This window comes from Chiroxiphia lanceolata, chromosome 5 (genome assembly GCF_009829145.1).
Source record: "Chiroxiphia lanceolata isolate bChiLan1 chromosome 5, bChiLan1.pri, whole genome shotgun sequence".
In the NCBI taxonomy this organism is placed as follows: Eukaryota; Metazoa; Chordata; class Aves; order Passeriformes; family Pipridae; genus Chiroxiphia; species Chiroxiphia lanceolata.
In genome coordinates this window covers 20,013,783-20,034,620 of record NC_045641.1, presented here as the reverse complement: position 1 = coordinate 20,034,620, position 20,838 = coordinate 20,013,783, and the positions used below count along the sequence as shown (strand labels likewise).

Sequence of the window (20,838 nt, the reverse complement as noted above, 5' to 3'; positions counted from 1 at the left end):
TTAATTGTGGGTGGATTGATTGGGTGTTGTACAATAACTTTCCATCCTGAGATACCTTCAGGATTATTACACCACCTATTCTTGGAACATGGAATATAATATTCACATCTGGCTGCTGTGCACTGTTCTTCTTAGGGCTGTCTTAACTCTGTGGAAATGTTTATAAATTCTTCAAATGTCAATGTAGTCCACTGCTCTCAAAGCCTTATTCATATATTTTTAGTGATCTGTGTTTTTTCTTTGGTTTGCATAACTTGTCTTCTCCAGTTGCCAATATTTCTTTGAATAATTGAGAGTTGACCTATGGCCAGGTGAAGTGAAGTGTCCTTGTTTTCCCATTCTCTTCTACTTGGTTCATATCAGCATATCCTCTTCCCTCCAAAATATGCTTAATGTCACAAAACCAGGATAATGGAGTGGAGATTCGGGTGTGAAATGTTTGTCTTTTCTGACTTTTGATATGTATCATGCAGGACTTATTTCTCCTGATACCAAGTGTGAGGCACTTAAGGCCTGACAGATTCAAGCCAAGGTGCCACAATTATGTCAATCTGTCTTCATGTCCTGCAGTATCAGTATCTGATCCTTGACAATGGGCTTCAGCTGCAACTGGACACTCTTTTCTTCATTGAATGGGTTGGAGGGATAAGTAAGGATAAGCTTTGTCCCTCCTCCTCCTCCATATCCTACCTTTCCTCTGTGAGAACTGTGGATGTGCCTTCCTTATGAGTCAATGGGCATCCACCCTTGACTACAGTTCTTGGTTAGACATTGAAGGATGCACCCTCTCCTGATGATTTTCATTAAGAGTGTTATCCTGAATTTTATGGCAAGAACAGTATTGTGGCACTGCTGTTTCAAACTTTTCTCTTTGCCATACTATTTGAACTCCTTCTTGGAGCACGTTAAGCAGTATGATTAATATGAATCAATTTTTTTCTTCTTCTAGATTCTCGCCAGGGGAAGAAGAATGTGCAGTAAAATGCTTTGTTTTACTTGGGTGGTTTTTAAATTTCATACTATGTACTGAAGTGAGAAGGTTAAAAACATTTTAAAAAATTGCTGTGATGTAGTTACAGCCAAAAAGATGTGTGCTGCATTGCATACCGCAAAGCCAAGGAAAAAAAACCTAATTCCCTGGCTATTTATTATGATAGCTTCTAGAACTCATAATTTTTGGGACTACAAATAATGGAAGTGAAGTAGAGAAGCCCAAGGAATGCATTGAGGATTAAATCCACTGTACCACCTAAATTCATAAATAAATAACTGATTTCTATGCAGGGCAACCAGAGAGTAGAAAGAGATGAAATATGGCAAAATGATGGGGCGTTTTTTCTTTTACACAGAAAAGCTGGTGGCTCTGCAAACTGATGTCCTAAGGCTTTGGAATGACTAATTTCCATAGGGAAATAAGATGAGACATAGCTGTGTTTTGTGCCTACTGATTACTGTTTTCTGTGCCTTGAAGAAGTCCTGGATAATATTAATTCTGCTCTTGCTGTTTTGGTCTAAAGCAGAAGGAAATCCTGTAGGTGTGAGGAATTTTTCCATGACTAGGAATGCAATGGTGCCCTCTTGCGTGAAAGTGATATTTTAACAGCAATTGGGACCATCAGAAATTCCTAAAATTAAATCCTAAAATATGTGAGAGTGCTCACAATATACAGGTAATGGTTTTGAAAAAAGTTTAAATAAACTATTAGTTTAGCCATGATCCAGCAGATCTGATTATTTAAAAACAGTATTAGTCTAGGTGTGTTTCTGCTTAACTTAACCATTGGAAGTCTGATTGCTGCCTCTCGTGGGTTAACACTTCCCTAAGCCCAGAAATTTATTATCAAACCTCATCTGTACTGTAGTTCTTTCCAACCCCCTGCATTGCTAGTGAAGCCAACTAGCTAAGTTAGTCATATGAAGGTCTTTAAGGTAAAGTACTGACTTTTGCAAAATCAGTGGTGGCTCACCTACTGATTTCAGGAGAGCTGGAGCTCCACCTGTGGTTCTTTGTCTCACCCAGATATCCTGTGTGCAATGAGGTTTCTCTGTTCTTATGCTTGCATTTGCAGGTGGCATTTTTAACAGCTTTCTGCCGTGATGCTCCTGCATCTTTATCTTCTATGGTACTGAGAAGCATGAAGATATCAACAGTGATGAAATGTGTCCAAGGAAGCCCATGCTCTCTTTATTTAAACATTGAAGGAACTCTGAGTCTGGATGGTAGGAATCAGCTTTCTATTGAGCTGTGACAAATGAATTTTAACTTCCAATATAATACACATAACTTGTCTTCTACCAGTGCCCCAAGCAGACTGATGCCCTTTTCTTTCTTGCTCTGAATGCATACACACACATAGACACACTAATTTGGTCTGCTTTGGTAACTCAGACATGAGTTACTGCCCCAACAGATGGAGAAACAGTTTATACATCTGAAGTTACAGTTCTGCACTAAAATAAAATGAAAGGACACAACTTTTTGTGCATAGTCTATTTTTACTAGCACCTCTGCCATTCATATGCTTGTGTTACTGTTAGATATTTCCTGGTTGCTTCACTCAGAGCTAATAGGTTCATTTTTAAAATTTGCGTAATTAAAGCTTTTAATTTAAAGCAACCAGTGTCAAATCGTTGCTCCTACCCTCATGTGTGTGTTATCTATAATGTCCCTGTTTTAACAGACATAAAAAACATGTGCCTTTCACTTCAAAGGAAAGCTTATGATTGGTATATTTTAATTTATTTTTTGTATTTCTTAGAGATGCTTAAATTATATTTTTGAAATCTGTTGCTAACTCATTTCAGAAAATATCCGTGGGCTGGAAATATGTTCTCTTTCACTGGACACACAACAGTCTCAGTGCACAAATGTGAGATTCATAGGAAAAAAAGCAAGATGCTTAATGGAAAGAAGGTAGACGACTTTTTTTTAAGTTTTTTTTTTTTTTAATTTAAATGTTGCAGGCCTTTGGAAAAAAGTATACTTTGTATCTCTCTTATTTTCTTCTCTTAGTGACTTTGTGGAAAAATGCAATGAACTGTGTACTTCAGCATTGTCAAATGAAACTCCAAAAGAAAACGACCTTTTTTATCCTATAAATTAAATTCCATACCATTTTTGTACTTCTTCCTTTTGGCAAAGGAAGCTGGCTATGCAAAGCCTAATTTTAGAGCATATCCAACATGAAAATCGATATGGAATTTAATAGTTACTGCTGTCAGTGAGGGAATTGACCTGCTATAATTAGACCTCAACTTTTGTCTCCTAATTACTTTCTGTCTCACAAACTGTTATTGGAGTGAATAAATTTGCTGCAGTTGTCATTAAGTATTTAAACAGACATTTTTTTTCCCCATTCTGCAAGTGTTTGTGCTTGTAAAATGCCCAGCTGGGGCTTTTGGTAGTATGAAAGATTTTTTTGCTTTTGAAGTTCAGTTAGCATTAAACACCTGTATTTCTATGCTTTTAGTATTTTTGATATCTTGTAGATATTTTGATTTCTAAAAGTGAAGAAGATAGCAACATCTTGGATTAGAAATGAGTGATACTCTGAATCCTTTTGTTGAACTGTATCTGCTTCTTTTGCATTTTTAATGCTACAATATCTGAGACTGCTTAATGCTGCTTGTAAATATGAATAATCTGAACAAAGAATATTGCTTGCTTAACTCTTGTTAACCAATGGTTTTTATGTATCTAGAAGTCATGCATGAATTTGATTTTATAAATGTTTTAAACAGGTACAGGTACAATTCAATTGTGTTGAAGTCAATGTAGCACAACACATCTATGTGACCATGAAAACTGTACCAAATTACTGTGAAGTCAAGCTGAGTCAGGAATACTATGTTGAAGGTAGGAAAACATCTTAAACCCAGATGTTTTTCAAGAAACATCTTGTCAAAGAAAAAAACAAAATGAACCAAAAAACACAAAGGCAAAAACAAGTCCAAACCACGGTTCTGGGATACACTGACATAACTGATGGTAGAACATGTATGCCAGGACCAGTGTTAGTCTACATTTCAGTGATTTTTTTTGTGTGCAAGTAAAGGTCTCAACTTGCTATGAAACGCAGAGTTTATATCTAAAAGTATATGGAAAACTATGCTTTTGTCTCAGCTGGCCTCCTTGTGATCAACACATGCTCTTTCTCTGCCCTTGAGTTCAGCCCTGTGTGCTCTCTATCCTAAGATGGAGCCTCCGCTTCTCTGCATGGTTAGGCCATGGGTGGTTTCAGAAGACAAGGAAAGCTTAATAGGAAAGCCTATAGAAATTGATTTTTACTTTCATTAACTAGTTGTTCTATTGCCTGTTGACACATTACTGGAAATGATAAGGTAGCAAATTTCCATGTTTTTGGGGTAAAGTGCCTACAAATTTTTTACAAATTATGCCATGTGCATACAAAAATATATTCAGCACTGTGGTCCAACCAAGATACAGTGTGGCCAGTGGAGGTAAGTGCAAAAAATGACATGGGAACCCTTGTTCGATCTAGTGCCTGGGTTGGCCCAGCCTTCCCATCTCCAGAGCATATGAGTGGGGGGACTCTGCCCTTGCCCCTTGGTAAAATGTCATCCCTTATATACAGTTTACACTTTCATGAATAAAGCCTTTTGTGCTTGAAAAGCCTTTCATTTTCTGGTAAATCATGGTTCACTATTGAAGCATATATGTAGTTTGTGAATAGAGGAGGGAAAATAAAGTTTTATACAGCCCAGTTTAAGACATTTTACAGTGGTGAGTCAACAAATGAAAACAGGAAATATTTCTCTGTGAAAAAGAATTTGTGGGGAAATGAGAGCAAAGGACTGCTCTAATACTGAGTTATGCAAGGAGAGGTGACAACAGTAGGCAGCACAACAAAGCTGATTAGTGTCTTAAATAGAGTAAGTTTTGGAGATACAAATATCAGATGTTAGTTCTGAAAGTGTTGCCTGGATTCTAATTCTGGTAAGTTCCCTGGGAGCTAGATAAGGTGTTTCTTTCTAAGCTTGGAATCAGAATGGCAAAAATGCACAGTTGTAAGGTACTAGGTGAAGAGGGCAGTGTTATATCTTAGACTGATGCCTTAAACATTCCAGTAGAAACCCACACTGGGAGATAGTTCCTTAAGGCATACTGTGATACAATCTCTGTGTGTGGGAAGAGTACTTTTCTTTTTGCTGTTTATCTAGAAACAGATGTAAATCTGCCTTTAAAAAGGGGGATAAGAGAGAAGTTTCCTGGAGAAGCTGTTGGATAATTTGAGAGTTTATTTACACAGTTATATGAATTAAGCATCACAATAAAATTCTGGCTTTTATTTTGCAGATTGCAGAAACAGTGATGTGGGAAAATATATTCCAGCTTGTTTGGGTGAGCTGATTCTATACAGCTTAGAGCTGTGAGATATTTCTGATGACCTACGCCATGATATTTTTTCATACCTGAATAAGCAGGCGAAAAATGTATTTCCAACTATCACTACTTCTAATTACCATGCAGTGATAGCTCATGTCTGGAAATTATTTTCTCTGTGTGGACTTGGAAATGCTAGGTAGCAGATAAAGATATTTACAACCTATTTAGTACTTAAACTTTTGGAAATAGATTTGTGTCCTTTCTGTGTACTTTGGATTGCTGGTTTTATGTTTTGTCTATAGAAATATCTCATAAATAGATTGAAATTAATTTGCCAAACTATCCTGATTTTGGCATACCCATGAATATAAAAAAAAATATCGCCCCACATACTGCATTTGTCTAACACAGTTGCACATATTTTCTATGTAATGAAATTACAATCTTTGGTTAATCAGCTTTATAGTAGTATTAGTATGTATATTCATGTATTGTAAGATTACAATTATTAATTTGAAGTAAAATTCGTAGGTGTCTTGGCCTGTCCGTATTGCAAGTGCTATTTTAAAACTAAGTAATATTGAAGGAAATTATTGTATCTCATACAATAAGAATAACTTGAGGAATATCAGAATATAAAAGTAATAATTTCAAACATCCTAGGTAAGAATTTATAGATGTTGAATTTCATCTCCATGAAGTTATGAAATACATTTTGTACCTTTTATAAATAAATAAAAATAAAAACAATAAATTAATAAAGAAACAGATGTGACAATTTCATGCTTGAATTTTATTTTTCAGCTGGAAAGTTTGATTATAATGTAGACAGGGCAAGGAAACTTATAACAGTGAATGTATCCAACTTTCCCCGAGAACAAGATTATTATGTTCGCCTGTTGCCACAAATGGTTTACCTGTGAAGATGCAGGGGCATTTGCTGTGGTGAGTTAAAGCTCATAGCAGTTTGTTGAACTGGTGGAGGGTGACTTGTAGGTGGCAATGCTCATTAAGGTCATACTTAAAGGAAATGGCCTTCTACATCTATATCATTTAAATTTATTAAACGTAATTTACAGTCCTGGATTCATGACCACTTTTTCATTTCAGATAAAAGGAAAGGAATCTTTTAAGTCAGTTTCTCTGAAATATTCTCAGCTACTCCCGTGTCTTTGCATTGAGGTAATACAGTCTGGAATTTGGTACATACTTGCATTTCTGATTAAAGAAATTTTATCAGGGATTTGTGCTAAGAAAGGAGGAAAAGTCTCTCAACCCAAGTTTTTGACTGAGGCTTGTTTCAGCTTATGATTTTGAAAATGTAGAAGTGATTTTTTAGGAAATGCTAATAAAATGGTGATCAGAAAAAAAAAGGGATACAATTTACATTAATTTATGGAATGTGTTGTGTAAGACTATTTTGACTGATTTTTTATAAGTAATGAAAAAAAGAAAATTTGATCTGACTGAATATCAGCATATCATTTGATATAGTATTGCATAAGAAACTAAAAGAGAAACTGAGGAAGCTGAGAGCGAGAACAAGATAAGTTTGGCAGATAATACCTGGCCACAGGGCTAACTCAACAACTCCTCTTGAATGTGACTGTGCTGGTAGGGAGATTATTTAAGGATCACACTTATCGCCATTCTAATGTAAATGTTTTCATCAATGACATGGGCACAAATGGGTGGGAACATGTAATGAGGTTACACTTTGGAGGTGTAGTCAAAATGGACCACAGGGTCAGGGTAATTGTGGAATCTTCATACGTGACATAACCAAAGGACAATGAAGTGTCAAATATGAAGTCCAAGTTCATGCACTGCTCTAATAAAAGAATTCTAGCTGTAAAATGTGAGTCCTCATTTAGAATAACAGTGGAGGAAAAAAGATGTGGGTGTAATAGTTCATCACAGGATGATTAAACTAACATACTCCCATGATGTAAACATGAACAAAAGTCTAGTGAATTAGATTATTCCGAGCTAACAGGAAACCATGGCAAGGTCGTATACTGTAAGCAATTCTTGTATCCATATCCAAGAGAGCTTAATTCAAATGGAAGATGTACATAAAAAATCTGAAATGGCTGGGGACTGAAGAGTCTGTTTTACAAAGGAGATTCAAAGAACATGTTTCCATTAGCCTAGTAAAAGTTGCTTACAAAGAAAAAATAAGAATTTTTAAGCTAAAGCCATTCTTGCTCCAACGATGAAGGGGGATAAACTTCATTATGTGAATATGTTCAGAACAGTTACAGATTTTTTTCTGATAACCTGATAATTGAGATTTTCAAATATCCTATATACAAAGGAATAAAATTAACAACCCAGTTTAAAATGATCTTGATAAGATAGAAAGATACTATGTGAACCTAGTTCCTCAGTGAATTTTGGGGTAGGATTTACCTTGTGGATTAAGATATTTAAATGTAGATGTCCGAAGACAGCTATCAGCATTCAAATTAGGTATCTAAATTCTTAAGGTCAATGGAGATCTAGTTAGTGCAGTCAGGTGCTTAACTGACCAAATGTAGGTGGCTCTTTTGGATGTGCTGAACTGCACTGTAGATTCCACTGGCTGCATTGGCTAGATTTTTATATTTACTGTAATAGTAATTTGTGAACTTTAGTCACACTCAGATCTGTACATTGTAGGGACCTAAAATCACCTACCTAAATATATGAGCTGAAACACAAAGTCTCTTCCAAGACTAGGGATATGAAGATATGAGCTCACTAGAAAGGTATTATTCCTCTCAGTGTATATTTCAGAGAATTCCACAATAGGATTGCTGAGCAAACAGATGGGAACTGTAAGTAACAGAACATTTACACATGAATCGAAATAATTAGGGTATAGTAGCAGCCATGAACATATACCTGCAGACTAGGTTAAGTTGTTACTCCTCAGATTTTAAGGATGTATCCTTTATCATTACAAAACCCAGAAGATATAATATTATGATTACTGAATGTCTTTTGAAAGCCCTAGAAAGTAATGAAACTGAAAGAAACTTAATGAAAATCAAACTGGAAGACTTTCTAAATGAAAACTGGGCTAAATATAGGCACAGAAATAGTAGGAATATAGCATTAGAAGGGATCACCTTAGTTCAATGATGAACAATAACACAAAAATTTAGTGCAAAATTTCTTTAAGAACTACTTCCAAAGCTTTCTAACAAACATAGCATCCTTGTCTTTGGTGGAAAGGTTTTCTGTCACATTCTGCCTCAAATATTAAAAATGTGTCTGAGAATCTCTAACTAATGGCCACTTTTGGATTGTAGGGTTGGCTGGCTATTCCAGATGCAAGAAGGATACAACTTTGCCCCTTTGCAAATGGCAAGTACTGTGTGATTAGTCTTTATAGGAGTAATTTTCAACAGCTCCAGTAGTATACCACAATTTAAAATAATCTAAAGTGAAAATCATATATTGCAAAACTTCAAGGAAATCATCATATTGGTTTATTTTTCTGTGGTTGGACTAAATAACATACTTTGAGACCAAATAGTTCACCAAGTTTATGCCAATGTAAACACCAAGTAACTTTGAGGTCAACTATGAAATGCTGATATGAGAAGAGACTTCAAGGAGACATTTAAAGAAGGTGTCTGACACCTAAATTAAAGGATAGAGCAGGGAGGTGAAAAAGACTGTTAACTGCATTAGGGAGTTCCATGCTTAATGGGAAATCATTCACACAAATGTTCCAGCAGTCTCAGAATTTGGTCTGAGATGACAGCTGACAAAAGGAGTAGTCAAATTACATACGTATGAAAGTTTACCAGATAAATAGAAAAAAGTAACCTGAGAAAGTGTTTTACTGTGTTAAGGCCAACCTTTTGGTTTAAAGCACATGTAGAGGTACCAAGACTTACGAACAGTTTTGATTCATGTCTATACGTCTTGAATAATGTTCCCTCTTTGTGCACAGATACAAAGACGCTATGGGATAATATTGTTTATAACCCATCGACACAAACCCTAGCTTGGGAGCCAGCCTGTCCTGTGCTTGTCATGGTTAACCTATGCAGATTCACAAAGTTGAACCACGACTGTGAAGATATAGAAAACTCTTCCAAAAATTCTACCGAGAAAGTAAGAGCTATGCAGACTAATTCAACTGTGAGATTGAATACCATCACCAAAGGCGTAATGTAAAGAGAAAGACTTTGGAGTAAGAACAGTTGCAATTCCTCTCTTCTTCTCTGATACTTTATTCATAGTCACAGTCTGTTCTTGTATGCTAATCACATGATTTATTCAAAATGGTCACTGACTCACTATTAAGAAATAAAAGTGGAGATGACTGGGCAGCTAGTAATGTTTGCTAAATTCTTTGGAGTAAATAGGATCTGCTTTTCATTTATTGTAGAGACATAATCATCTATACTGACCTTACACTCTAAAAGATAGGTGTGTCAAGTCTGCACTATTAATGTCAGTTCCGTTTAAGGGAGACAAAACACATTGGGAGAACAACTCTTCTCATCTGTAGATAGACATAATAGGATGGAGAGATTTCTCTGAAGGTACCTCTTTCTTTTACTATTGCAGTCTATTGTGATTAGACTATATTTGAATATTTAATATTTAGACACCTAAAATATAAATTAGATGAAGCTAAATCTCTTTTAAATCTTTCTGGACACGTAACAGTGCTTTGGTAGGGCACAACTCTTTTGTACCTAAGGTCTCTTTTAAGTGCCTTCCTAAAGCTGGTCCAATGTCTGGAAATTGTGGGTGCTGAATATTATGTCCCTTAGTTCTTCCAGCACTTCTCTCAAGTTGAAAAGAGTTTTCAAATGCGTGTGTCTTGAATGGCTTAATACTTCAGTCTGAAGTCTCATGATGCTGAATGTTCTGGTTTATGACGTTCATTAGAATTCTGGCTTTCATCTTGAAAAGTAGCTTTCAAGCTTTCCTGATTGTGGAGAGAAGGCAGTAAACTTGAAGTAACAACTGAAAAGGCAAATAAAATCAAATACAAGTTCTTAATTTTGAAACTTTTGGATTATTATTACTATGATGACATAACTGGGGAGGGGGCTGGGGCTGACTCAAGACTGTTGAATGCTTTTTTAATTAGGAACTCCTGGCCAAGTGTTCAGTGATTGTTCAGATTCAACAAAGTTGAGTTTCAACAAAGCTTTGATCTTGAAAAAAACAATTAATTGAATTTTACACATCTGAGTGATCCCTGGGGGATTAGTCATCTGCTGACAGCAAGCACAACTCATTGCTTGCAGGACAGAAAGAGAAAAAAAAAGAAAAAAAGTGAGGTTTGGCTGGTAATGGTTATATCTGTAACCTAGATCAGAATCCAAGGTTAGTTTATTACAGAGAATGAGTGTTTTTCCGTATTTACTCATTGCATTTATGGATGACTATTAACATTAATCATAGAATAGTAGGTTATCCTGAGTTGTGAGGGACCCAAAGGATCATCAACATTCACATACAGAATGAATTCCTCTTTTTTAAAATTAATTCTAAAAAGTTTGATATTGAATTTGGTCCATTTATAGCCATTTGGTCCATTTGTAGCCCTGAAAACAATCTCTGTAGTGTCCTGGAGACTGTTGCAGACTCCTCAGCTAGGGCCAGCTCCCCAGTCAATCCGCACACACCACACACTCTAATACTGTGCACACGTACTGACTTAGGCCCCAAAGCTACATCACTCCTCTATCTAATGAGGGTGGGCCTTTCTTTGTTGATGACTACGCTGTCTCCAGGTCTGAGTGGACTCCTACAGAACTATCTTCTGTGACCCTGTTGTAGATGTACCTCAGGACATATATTATGTTCTCAAAAAAGTTACAGGAAAGAAGCATTTGGCCATGATGCTGTGTGTTGTGCTCAGTCACTTAAGCAACAGTGTTTATTAAGGAGAATCACTTATTATGTAGTAATTATTATATGAGACAGGCTTTTTATGGTGAAGCCCTTGGTGGGTAAGAGTTGTTAATCACGAAAACAACATTTTGTGGATGGCTTAAGTGGATGTCTAAATTCATTTAACTGTTCTGGAATAGGGATATGGAAAATGGAAAGATTTCTGAACTGATGGTGGAACTTTTGGGTGTATGTTTAATGTTCTTCAGAGTTGTTGATGAGTGGCAAATGACTGAAATAAAATGACTGGTAATAAGAATTTGCACGGGAGCCCCATGGAATAAATAATTGAGCTCTAATGGGTCAGGCTGACTGTAAAAAATGGTACATGTTACAGATAAAAAGGAAATGATTCAGTAATCCATAGTAATGGTTGTTTCTAACTATTTCATGTGATTAATTTCCTGGATGTTTATAAAGTAAACAAACCAGTTCCTTTCGCAGTAATCAAACCATGAAAATTTTGATAATTGCTTTTGTGAAACTAGTTAATGAAACTAGCTAATGCAGAATGCTCTGTCTTCAAGCAGGTTAAATATTCTCGTGTGGACACTCACCCGAGACTTTGCATGAAGGTAAAGGGATTTCTTTGTAAAACATATATTAACTGCCTTCTTTCTGTCAGCTCTGAAAAAAAAAAAAGCTGTTGATGTCCTTTAGGATCAATATTTTGTTTCGTAGCTCTCATGAATGGCAACTAAGAATGAAGGAAATGTGAAAGATTAGATTAGAGGTGATTGTTTGCAAGTGCAGCAGCAAGGATAGATAGGACACAGGCCAGATTGTGCCTCTGTTTTTTCTGCTTAAGAAAAGCAGGAAAAAAATGTTCTTGGTCAGTGCAAATTCTGAAGAATGCACTCAAATTAATGTATAAAGTTTTCCATATTAAATAATTTGAAAATAAATTATCAACACAAGATTATCAGTACATTTACTGGAGTATCTTTTACTATTCTAGTTGAGAAAAAAATGCCACATAAGGTTAACACAGGCATATTATTGTTTTCTTTTAGATTACTTTTAAGTCGGTGGAACCAGAAGTTTCTGTAAATATATGTGTCTATCAATACCTGAAGAATTAGGGGAACCTAATTTAAGTCAAGGGTTTAGAAGATATCATAGGGCAGAAAAGTTGTGAATCAATCTTCTGCAACTTTCTGGAATGCCCTGATCATCACTAGTTGAATATTTTGCCACAGATTGAAATGGAAAATTTGGTTTTCATAACAAGTTTCTCTGATTTCAGTTTACAACCAAAAAGGAACTTGGATTAAATGTCCATTTGCTCATGGAGAATTTCCAGGTAAACATATATTTTAAAAATTACATAATATATATTGTGGAAATATTTTAATCAGTCACTAGATATGAGCCTTCTCTGTTGAGATGTGTGCATAACACTGTAAGTTGTAAATTAAGTCAGAGATTTGACAGCTTGCTACTTCTAAGTATGCCTAGTAGATCAAGTGTTTATCAGTATAAAAGTAACTTGTGGGAATCAAATAATTACCTGCATATCATTTGATAGCACTTAACTAATACAAAAGGCTTTTATTATAGATGTAAAAATTTAGAATATAATATATGATCCTTGTGCATCTAAAAGCAAGTCTTTTCTCCTAATATCAGCTTGGAAAATGAGAACTGCTGCAGTTGCAGAGCAAATACAAGTTTTCTTCACTCCCAAACCAAAGCACAGTTCTCAGTGCTCGTGTGTAACAGGACGCAGATGGCCTCATGTGAATCTCTTGGGATGCACCATTCAGTCTCTGTGGTTTGTATATATTATTTCTTAAACATTGTAAGACTTCTAAAATATCTAACTGCATTAATTATTATTCCATTTATCATTCTGTAACTTGAATGCATTAATAAACCCATGCATGTACATATTGGAACAATTACTGGAACATTTTAGAAGCATGTAGTTCTAATTCTCATCTCACATTGAAACAAGAAATAAAGATCCTGGAGTTAAATGAGTCACTTCAAAGGATGTGACTATTAAGTGGAACATTCATATTCTTTTAATGTCATTTTTGTAGTGTGGTATTTGTATTTGCATATAGCAAATGTTACTGTTTAGTATTTCATGTATGGGTCACTGATACAGATGACCTGGCAAATGTCACATCATGGAAATGTAAGACTTGAGGCATCAATCTATGATGTACTTGAGCCACTCCAAATCTCACAGCTTGCCAAAACAAACCAACAGACAAAAAAGCTAAGTTTTTCAGCCAAATTATCTTTTGAGCCAACTGACTGTGGACTACACTGGTTCTTCCAACAGCTGGGACAGAGCGGGAAGAGATTATGGGAGGGTGATATTTCCGATTCAGGCAGCAGCCAGTCATGAAATGAGAGCCTCATTCCTCTCTTGCAACTAAACCTATATCTCACACATTTTCAGTGCAGCACTGTGGCTTGCCCTTGGCCTTCAACCCTGCCTGCCAGTTACCTTGTTTGGCCTGACCTGTGATCTACTGAGAGACACACCTGGAAGTGAGGTCAAAGAGCAGAAGAGCGCCATAGCATTATTTTTCAAATAGGAGAATATTAGCAGGATAGATCCTAGTAGCTACTAGGGCCACCATGCTGAAAGACATCTTACTGGTTCAGCAGCCAGCTCCTCAGCAGTCTTATGTCCACCCCTAAATGTGTGCTCCTGTTGTCTGCTCCCCAGATCAGGTATATGAGATGTTATATGATGGATTTTGAGAAATTTGAGAAATCCAGATGTTGCGATTTCAATTGTTCCTCCTGACTGTGCCCATTGACTTCACTTCACTGTAGGGGGATGTGCTTTAGAAGACACAAGCATGCCATAGCTCCTACATGTGTCCTCTCTTTAAGATGTATTCCATTGCCAGCTGTATTTCTTTGCCACTAAATGCAGGGACACACTGCAACTGTACCTTTTTCAAGTGCTTCTGATGCTTTTAGTGAGCAGGGTGCACATACCAGGGGTTAGCTGAGAACTAGGCAGCTGTGAATAAAGACTTAGACTCGAAGGTTTGGACACTGAATGGTGAATTTATTTTCTAATGAATCAGTTTAAGTCTTTATTGCACCTCCAGTGCTGAATGTAACAGAGGAGCTGTTAAAAGCAGAGTTTTCCAACTCAGCTTTGCTGTTCAAGCTTAGGACATGCTAAAGTGGAAGATGATAACTTGCTCCTCTAGGAGATCCCAGAACTGAATAATCATGGGGAAAGGCCTGGGAAAAATCAACTATCCTAATCAACACAGGCCAGAGGGCATCAGTGGTGATATCAAAAGTCTGTCCTAATGGAAAAAGTTATCTTGGAAATGATGTTACTGGTAGAGATGATGACCTGGACAGTAAAAGAGTTGTTCAGGGGACATAGAGCAGCACTTTCCTTCAACTGTTATTTCACATTAAATCTGTGGAGTTTATACTTTCCTATGTGAATTGCTAAGTGAGGGGGTAATGGTGGAGCACCAATAAATCATAGTTAGGTATTGAATTTTGTGTTTCATGAAGGGCACTGATGTCCCTTCCAGCTCAGCATATTCTTTGATTCTGTGATTTAGAAATACTGTTTTCTTCCCTCTGGTACAAAGCTGTTATGTCCTCTGCTACTGTGACAGAAAGGGACCCCACATAAATTGCATACCATTCCTATCTCAACACCATGAGCAGTATATACAAAGTTTTCATCAAGACCTATCTCTGTGTTCCCAGAAACCAATGTTCATTCTCTATCTAGTAATTCTTGTTCAGTAATGCTCAAAAAAGAACATATTATCCTAATTTCCCCCCAGTTATTTTAGGAGTTTGCCACACTGAAGAGAGTAGTGTAGGATTCATAACTATTGTTGGAGTAACTAACATTATTTTGAGGACAAACCATAATCAATCAAATACGAAGTGTCAGACCAGATTTAGGACACTTTTACCCTAAGGCTCAACTTATTCTCTGCATACAATGGGATGGGAAGTACAGAAGAACTGTAAAGAAAGGGTCATTCCTTTAACTCATGTACATCAGAGAAAAGAAGTGAAGATGGTGTGAAGTGAACATGGCATGAGCAGCCACACAGGGAGGGTGTCCACCTTATGATGCTCCATGAAATGTAGGAACATTTCTGTGCTCCTTGTTCTCCCACACTGTGCTTGGCAAAACTACACTAGCTGCTTATGGTCACTGAGATCTGGGGCTATGTCTGAAAATAAATAACATTTCATTAATTTTTGTGTCGCGGTAGAACATGTAGCATTATTGGCAAACAAAGCAAATAGCTGGAGAGACGCAATATGTTGTCATGGTATGGAAAATTGTATTTTTCAATTTCTTTTTTTCTTCATTAGGGAGATTCTGTATCAATAACTATGCCACAGGAAATGTATGGGTCAACAATTTGTATTCAGGTAAGTGTCTTGATTTTGCCAGGTACTCTGTACAAAATAAACAAATAAACAAATCTAAAAAAGAAAAGAAAAGAAAACCAGCAGGTACTCTCTCTGCTTTCTCCTTCCAGCCAAATCTGATTACTGTGCAAATGGAGTTGGCAAAGAGCATTATTTATAGCTTGATGTGCTGCCACCACCTCTCATTGAGATGACATTAACAGAGAAATTGCTCTCCATGATCTTGCTCCTTTGTCAGCGGCAGATAAAGGGATATCATCAGGATATTGCTAATTCTCTCTTTATATGTTTCTTTGTAATAAAAAATTCCAAGCTATCAAAAGATCCAAGTAAACCATAGATGAATTTTTCAAAAATTGACATTAACTAGAAAAGGTGAGGCATATAGCAAACAGCACAGCAAGTGCACGGTGTGCTAGAATTAGCACTCCTGAAAGCAGAGCTGAGCAAATTATTTCTGACATTTTGCACACTATTTCTATAGCTGAACTTTAGTCAGACAACATTAATAGAAGATGAGCATGAAGCTGATAGGTTTATTCCTCTCTGGAGTTCTGGTTCTCAGCAGACACCAGGAGAAAAGAGACTGACAGCTGGAGCTGCGAGGCTCCAGCAGCTGCCCTGGAAGGCCCTTGTCAGCTTCACTTTCTGCTGCTAAGAAGAAAGAGGCAAGATGAAAGTGAGACTGGCAAGAGCCTTCTGAGTAATGAGAGATGTTGTTCTTCTTTCCCTAGTGAGAAATCAAATTTGGTAGTAAGACTGATATTTTCCTCCATAAATTATTTATTTTGTAAATCAGACATCTGTCAGCATACAGTTCTCCCTCCTCAAAAAAAAAAAAATTAGTTCTTTTATTTACAGACGTAAAAGTGATTGCAACTCACTTAATATACACTAGACCAGCAATATCCATACGTGTTTATTTAAAACCAGATTAAAATGCAGTCATTGAGTAAACTAATAAAGCAATCTCATTTTGTCAGCACAAGTGCTTAGTAACAGTTCTGCTGAAGGGGAAATAAGCCTCAATTCTTTCTTTTAAAAGGGCTGGAGAACAGATGTAGATTATTCAGTGCCACTGCAAATCTGTGATACCTACTGTGGTAAGTATGCTTGATAACATAAGAAGCATTAGGTCTTGATTCTGTAGAAGAGAACAGCTCAAGTGAAGTGTATTTTCACTGGGAAACTGAGGTAGGATTCACTTGACTAAATGCAGATGTCTGCCTGAGAGCTAGATATGCTCAGCTTTATAGACAATGGACTCATACACCTCAAGTATCTTTAATTAGCTACTGCAAGGGCAACTTGTGTGGCTGGTTACTGTCTCTGCTTCCTGGGAGAATTTTCCATCCTATGCCAAGTTCTACGAGCCACACCTATATTTACCTTGCTGTCAGTACATGAGGTAACTAGTTAAAAACACTCTTTGGCAAGTAGGCACACAGTGCTGTCATTGCAGTGATTGCAGCACAGCCCTACTCGTGAGTTCCCCACCTCTGCAAATGGGACAGCAGCACTTGCCTCCTCACAGAAGTACCCTGAGTATATTATTATGATTTGAGGTACACTCAGATACGCCTCTGGAGTCAGAATATTCCAAAATCTTCAAACCCTGAAAGTAAGGCATTGTAGAAGTTAGTGAATTCAGAGCAAAGTAAGGCTGTGGGGTTCACAGTGAGGAGCGCAGGAGTGGATTGACTAGTTTAGAACTAAAAAGTCTGAAAGGAGTCAAGCAGAGAGAAGGCTCAGTCTGAGCATTGCCAAAAAACCTCTCCCCAAACCCACACAAACAGCCAACCTCCCTTCCTAGTTCATTGTAAGCACAGTAATTCCTGTGACAGATTTTCTCTGTTGCCTAAAAGCAATTGTCAGTTAACTACAGTTTCAGATTTGGAAGCCTGATACTAAAAAGGAGCAGGCTTAACTTTGTAGTCTAACTGTAGTTCCCTGTGTAAACATTTGTATAATGCTAGTTCAAGATTCTTCTCCACTGAAAAACTCATAACCAGCCCACTCAAGGTGAATCAGTTAAATAATCAGTGTTGTGGTTCGTGTAGTCTGAACTCATTTTCATTATTCATATTTTCCATTTAACAAATGCAAAGAGTATGACAAAAACATGTAAAAAGGCTCCAGAGATGGCAGTCTGGGAATTCCCCTACACCTTATAGTAGGGAGACTGGGTCTGCATAGTAAATGAAAGTAGTGGAATACTGAAAACTGACTAAAAACTTTTTGGACACAGTGTTTGATTTAAATGTTGAACTTTTTATCACAAGTTTTTTTACCTGATGAACAGTTTGTGGAGATTCAGAAAAAGTATATAAGAAACTGTGCACTTACCAAGAATATCAGAAATGTAATATGTGATCACTATGTTTATTGTACATAAACCTCATAGTTCATGGATTCTACCATAATTTGGTTTTGGGAGAACGTGGTCCACATTAGTCAGTGGATAAATTTATCTCTGCCAGCTGACCAGGGTTCCCAAAACTTCCCTCTAAGGCAGGTGGTACAAGTTAGTGTCAGAGGTAGGGTCACTGCAGTAGGTCAGTCTGTATCACTGCTGTAATTACTACATTCTTAAAGACTTATCAGAAGTCATCATCTGCTTGTCAGATGTAAGATTTTTAATGTAACAGTAACAGCATTACTAGTAAGGACCTTTGTATTCTTAAAATGCTTACTTTCTGTAGTAAAGTTATTTCTTAAGCACTAGCCTGTTAAAACCAAGACATGAAATTTTCTTAAAGACATCACTGAGGGTGATTGTTACACTGGGATGCTATTGCATTTGGACCTAAAATGTTAAGAAAAACCATTCACATAAGGGCGAAGAGAATATTAAAATTAAGATCTGTCCATAATCTGTGACAATATGGGTTATACAAAATGTCAAGGCCAATGACAAATAATCTTATAATGCCACAGTGAAATACTGAAAATATTTACTGCATACATCTCTGTAAAATAGAAATGTACATTGCTAAGTATTACTGTTAGAGATACTAAGCAGTGTCAGTGTGTCCAAAACAGGCATGATGTTATTAAAATGTATTTTGTTATTGAAAACAAAGATTGTAGTGATAATAGTATCTATTATAAAAAATGGTCAGTGTAGCTAACCATCGTGAAGAGTACTCTCTCCCCAGCTTCAAGGAGAGCTTTCTGGCATGTAGAATGCATTATTCTGCAATGGATTGCATTTTTACATATGCATAACTGTACACTGAGAATTAGAATGACTTACTCTTATTTGCTCTACAATGGATGAAAATGGGAAAATAATGAGGGTTTTTTTTTGTTGTTTTGCATTTAATAATGATGTAGAGACAAAACTTTGTGTCCTTTTTAAATGTTATGTTTCCTTTGACCACTTTTCTGGACCCTGTTTAATAGAGCTAAGCATTTTGAGACAGTATTTCACCTATTAAAGAAAACCAAAACACAACCCTTATCTATTCTGAATGAAACAATAACTCAGATCAGTTCCTGTGAGAATAAATATGTGAATCACAATGAAAACAAAATGGCAACCTACATTTGAACTTGTTCCTTCAGGTTTTCACAATCAGTCTTATGGTGATGGAAATCCAGCAAGTGCCATGACACACAGGTATCCATCCAAACTATAGTTTAAAACATCTGTGAGAGTTGATAGAGTTGTTAATCTTGAAACAATATCATTGGCCTCTCTATAGGAACAGAAGCAATGTCTGAGTGAACTTTGTATTAGCTAGAAAGAACATCAGGTTCTTATCTCTCCATTTTCCTTGTCCCCACTGAAGACATTCCTTGCTCCTGTGACTCTCTCCTCTTTCTCTCTCTCGATTGCAGTGTAGTTTGGCATCAGAGGTAGATGCCTTGCTGTGAAAGAGAGGATAAAGAGAGACAAATAACCAGTGGAAGTGAGAAGTTTGTAAACTAACAAGACAACCTTCAAGAGTTCTGGAACAAGCTCAGGTTTGCTGAGCATATCAAGAACATTATTAGCACCTGTCCCCTGCTTTCTCACTGATGTTTTCAGGCAGATCAGTTCCCTCCATGCTCTCACTCATTAGACGTCTGCTCAGCTGTTCCAATGCCTCTTGTCATTCCCACAGCCCTTTGCAAAACACATATCCTAGGCTATAGACAAATCAGTAATCAATGCAGCCCGTGCATACCCTTTCAAAGCCAACCTAAAAGAGTGGGAGCAACCTTGAAATCCAGAGAGAGTAGAGATGCTCTGAAAAAACCCCTGTACAAAGATGGGAAAGGATGCAGTCTTGCAAAATCTGTGCAAATCGTGTGGTTGAGAAGGGGCTGCTGTCCTTGCTTTGAGCCAGTCTTTGGCTATTCCCTTGTCAGAAGATACCATTAAGAATAAAGTAGCTTGGTTTTGTTTATTTGTTCATCTGAGCACTGTTCGAAATGTGACAGTCAAGTCCACAAACTGTAGAAAAATGATTAGATTTGTTATTTAATCCAACTAATATGAATGCAGTGAACTTTTTCACACTTTTGAGGAAACCCCCCCGAACAATCTCCTTTCATTTTCTGTTTTTCCCTAGGATGAAGAGTGTGCAGTCCTTGCATTGAATTTAACAGCATGTTTTCAAGGTCATCAGTATCTTCTTAACATCAGTTGTATTTTGGAGCAACTTGTAAATCTTATCTAACTGGTTCATCTGTCATGTTAGCAGTTTCTGCTAGTTACTGTGAGATTATTCTCATGAGTGAAGAATTTAACAAGTTGAGCCTATTTTAAGATGACCAAAAGAAGTTAGATTATGATTCCTTATTTCTCAGTATTTCAAAACAAAGAATGTCATAGATCGCTTCGAGAATCAAGTTTACACTTCCCATCTAAAGTAGTATTTCATATAAAATATGCTATAAATGAGTACTTCATAGTACTCTGTGTACCTATAGAACAAGTATTCCAGATTTTCTTATTTGTAACCTTAATTTTTTAACCATATGCAAAGTTTTTGAGAAATGAAGAATGGAGGAAGTTTTCTCAGCTTAGTTACATTATTCTTCTTTGTAATTTCCTTCGTTTTCTGATGCCATTTTGATGAACTCACCATGACAGATATATTGTTTAAATATATCTAACAGCTGCTTTCTGTGCTTGTATTTGTGTTTGACTTGGAGATAACCTTCGTATTTGTCTGATATGGTAATGTCTTGGTTTG

General features: G+C 36.7%; 1 protein-coding gene across 1 annotated transcript in view; it reads left to right on the top strand.

Annotated features, from left to right (window-relative positions):
• IL17REL (interleukin 17 receptor E like) overlaps positions 1 to 20,246 on the top strand; it is a 39,872-nt gene extending 19,626 nt beyond the window's left edge. Inside the window, 19 exon segments of the mRNA XM_032688563.1 lie at positions 2,070 to 2,086; positions 2,088 to 2,220; positions 2,806 to 2,877; positions 2,880 to 2,914; positions 3,742 to 3,856; positions 5,318 to 5,362; positions 6,152 to 6,246; positions 6,248 to 6,292; positions 6,458 to 6,529; positions 8,644 to 8,698; positions 9,294 to 9,457; positions 11,785 to 11,848; positions 12,504 to 12,560; positions 12,887 to 12,937; positions 12,940 to 13,031; positions 15,593 to 15,652; positions 16,698 to 16,755; positions 19,220 to 19,274; positions 20,212 to 20,246. Of these exon segments, the coding sequence (XP_032544454.1) occupies positions 2,070 to 2,086; positions 2,088 to 2,220; positions 2,806 to 2,877; positions 2,880 to 2,914; positions 3,742 to 3,856; positions 5,318 to 5,362; positions 6,152 to 6,246; positions 6,248 to 6,292; positions 6,458 to 6,529; positions 8,644 to 8,698; positions 9,294 to 9,457; positions 11,785 to 11,848; positions 12,504 to 12,560; positions 12,887 to 12,937; positions 12,940 to 13,031; positions 15,593 to 15,652; positions 16,698 to 16,755; positions 19,220 to 19,274; positions 20,212 to 20,239 (1,313 nt within the window). The 3' untranslated portion in view covers positions 20,240 to 20,246.
• Positions 20,247 to 20,838: the final 592 nt, after the last annotated feature.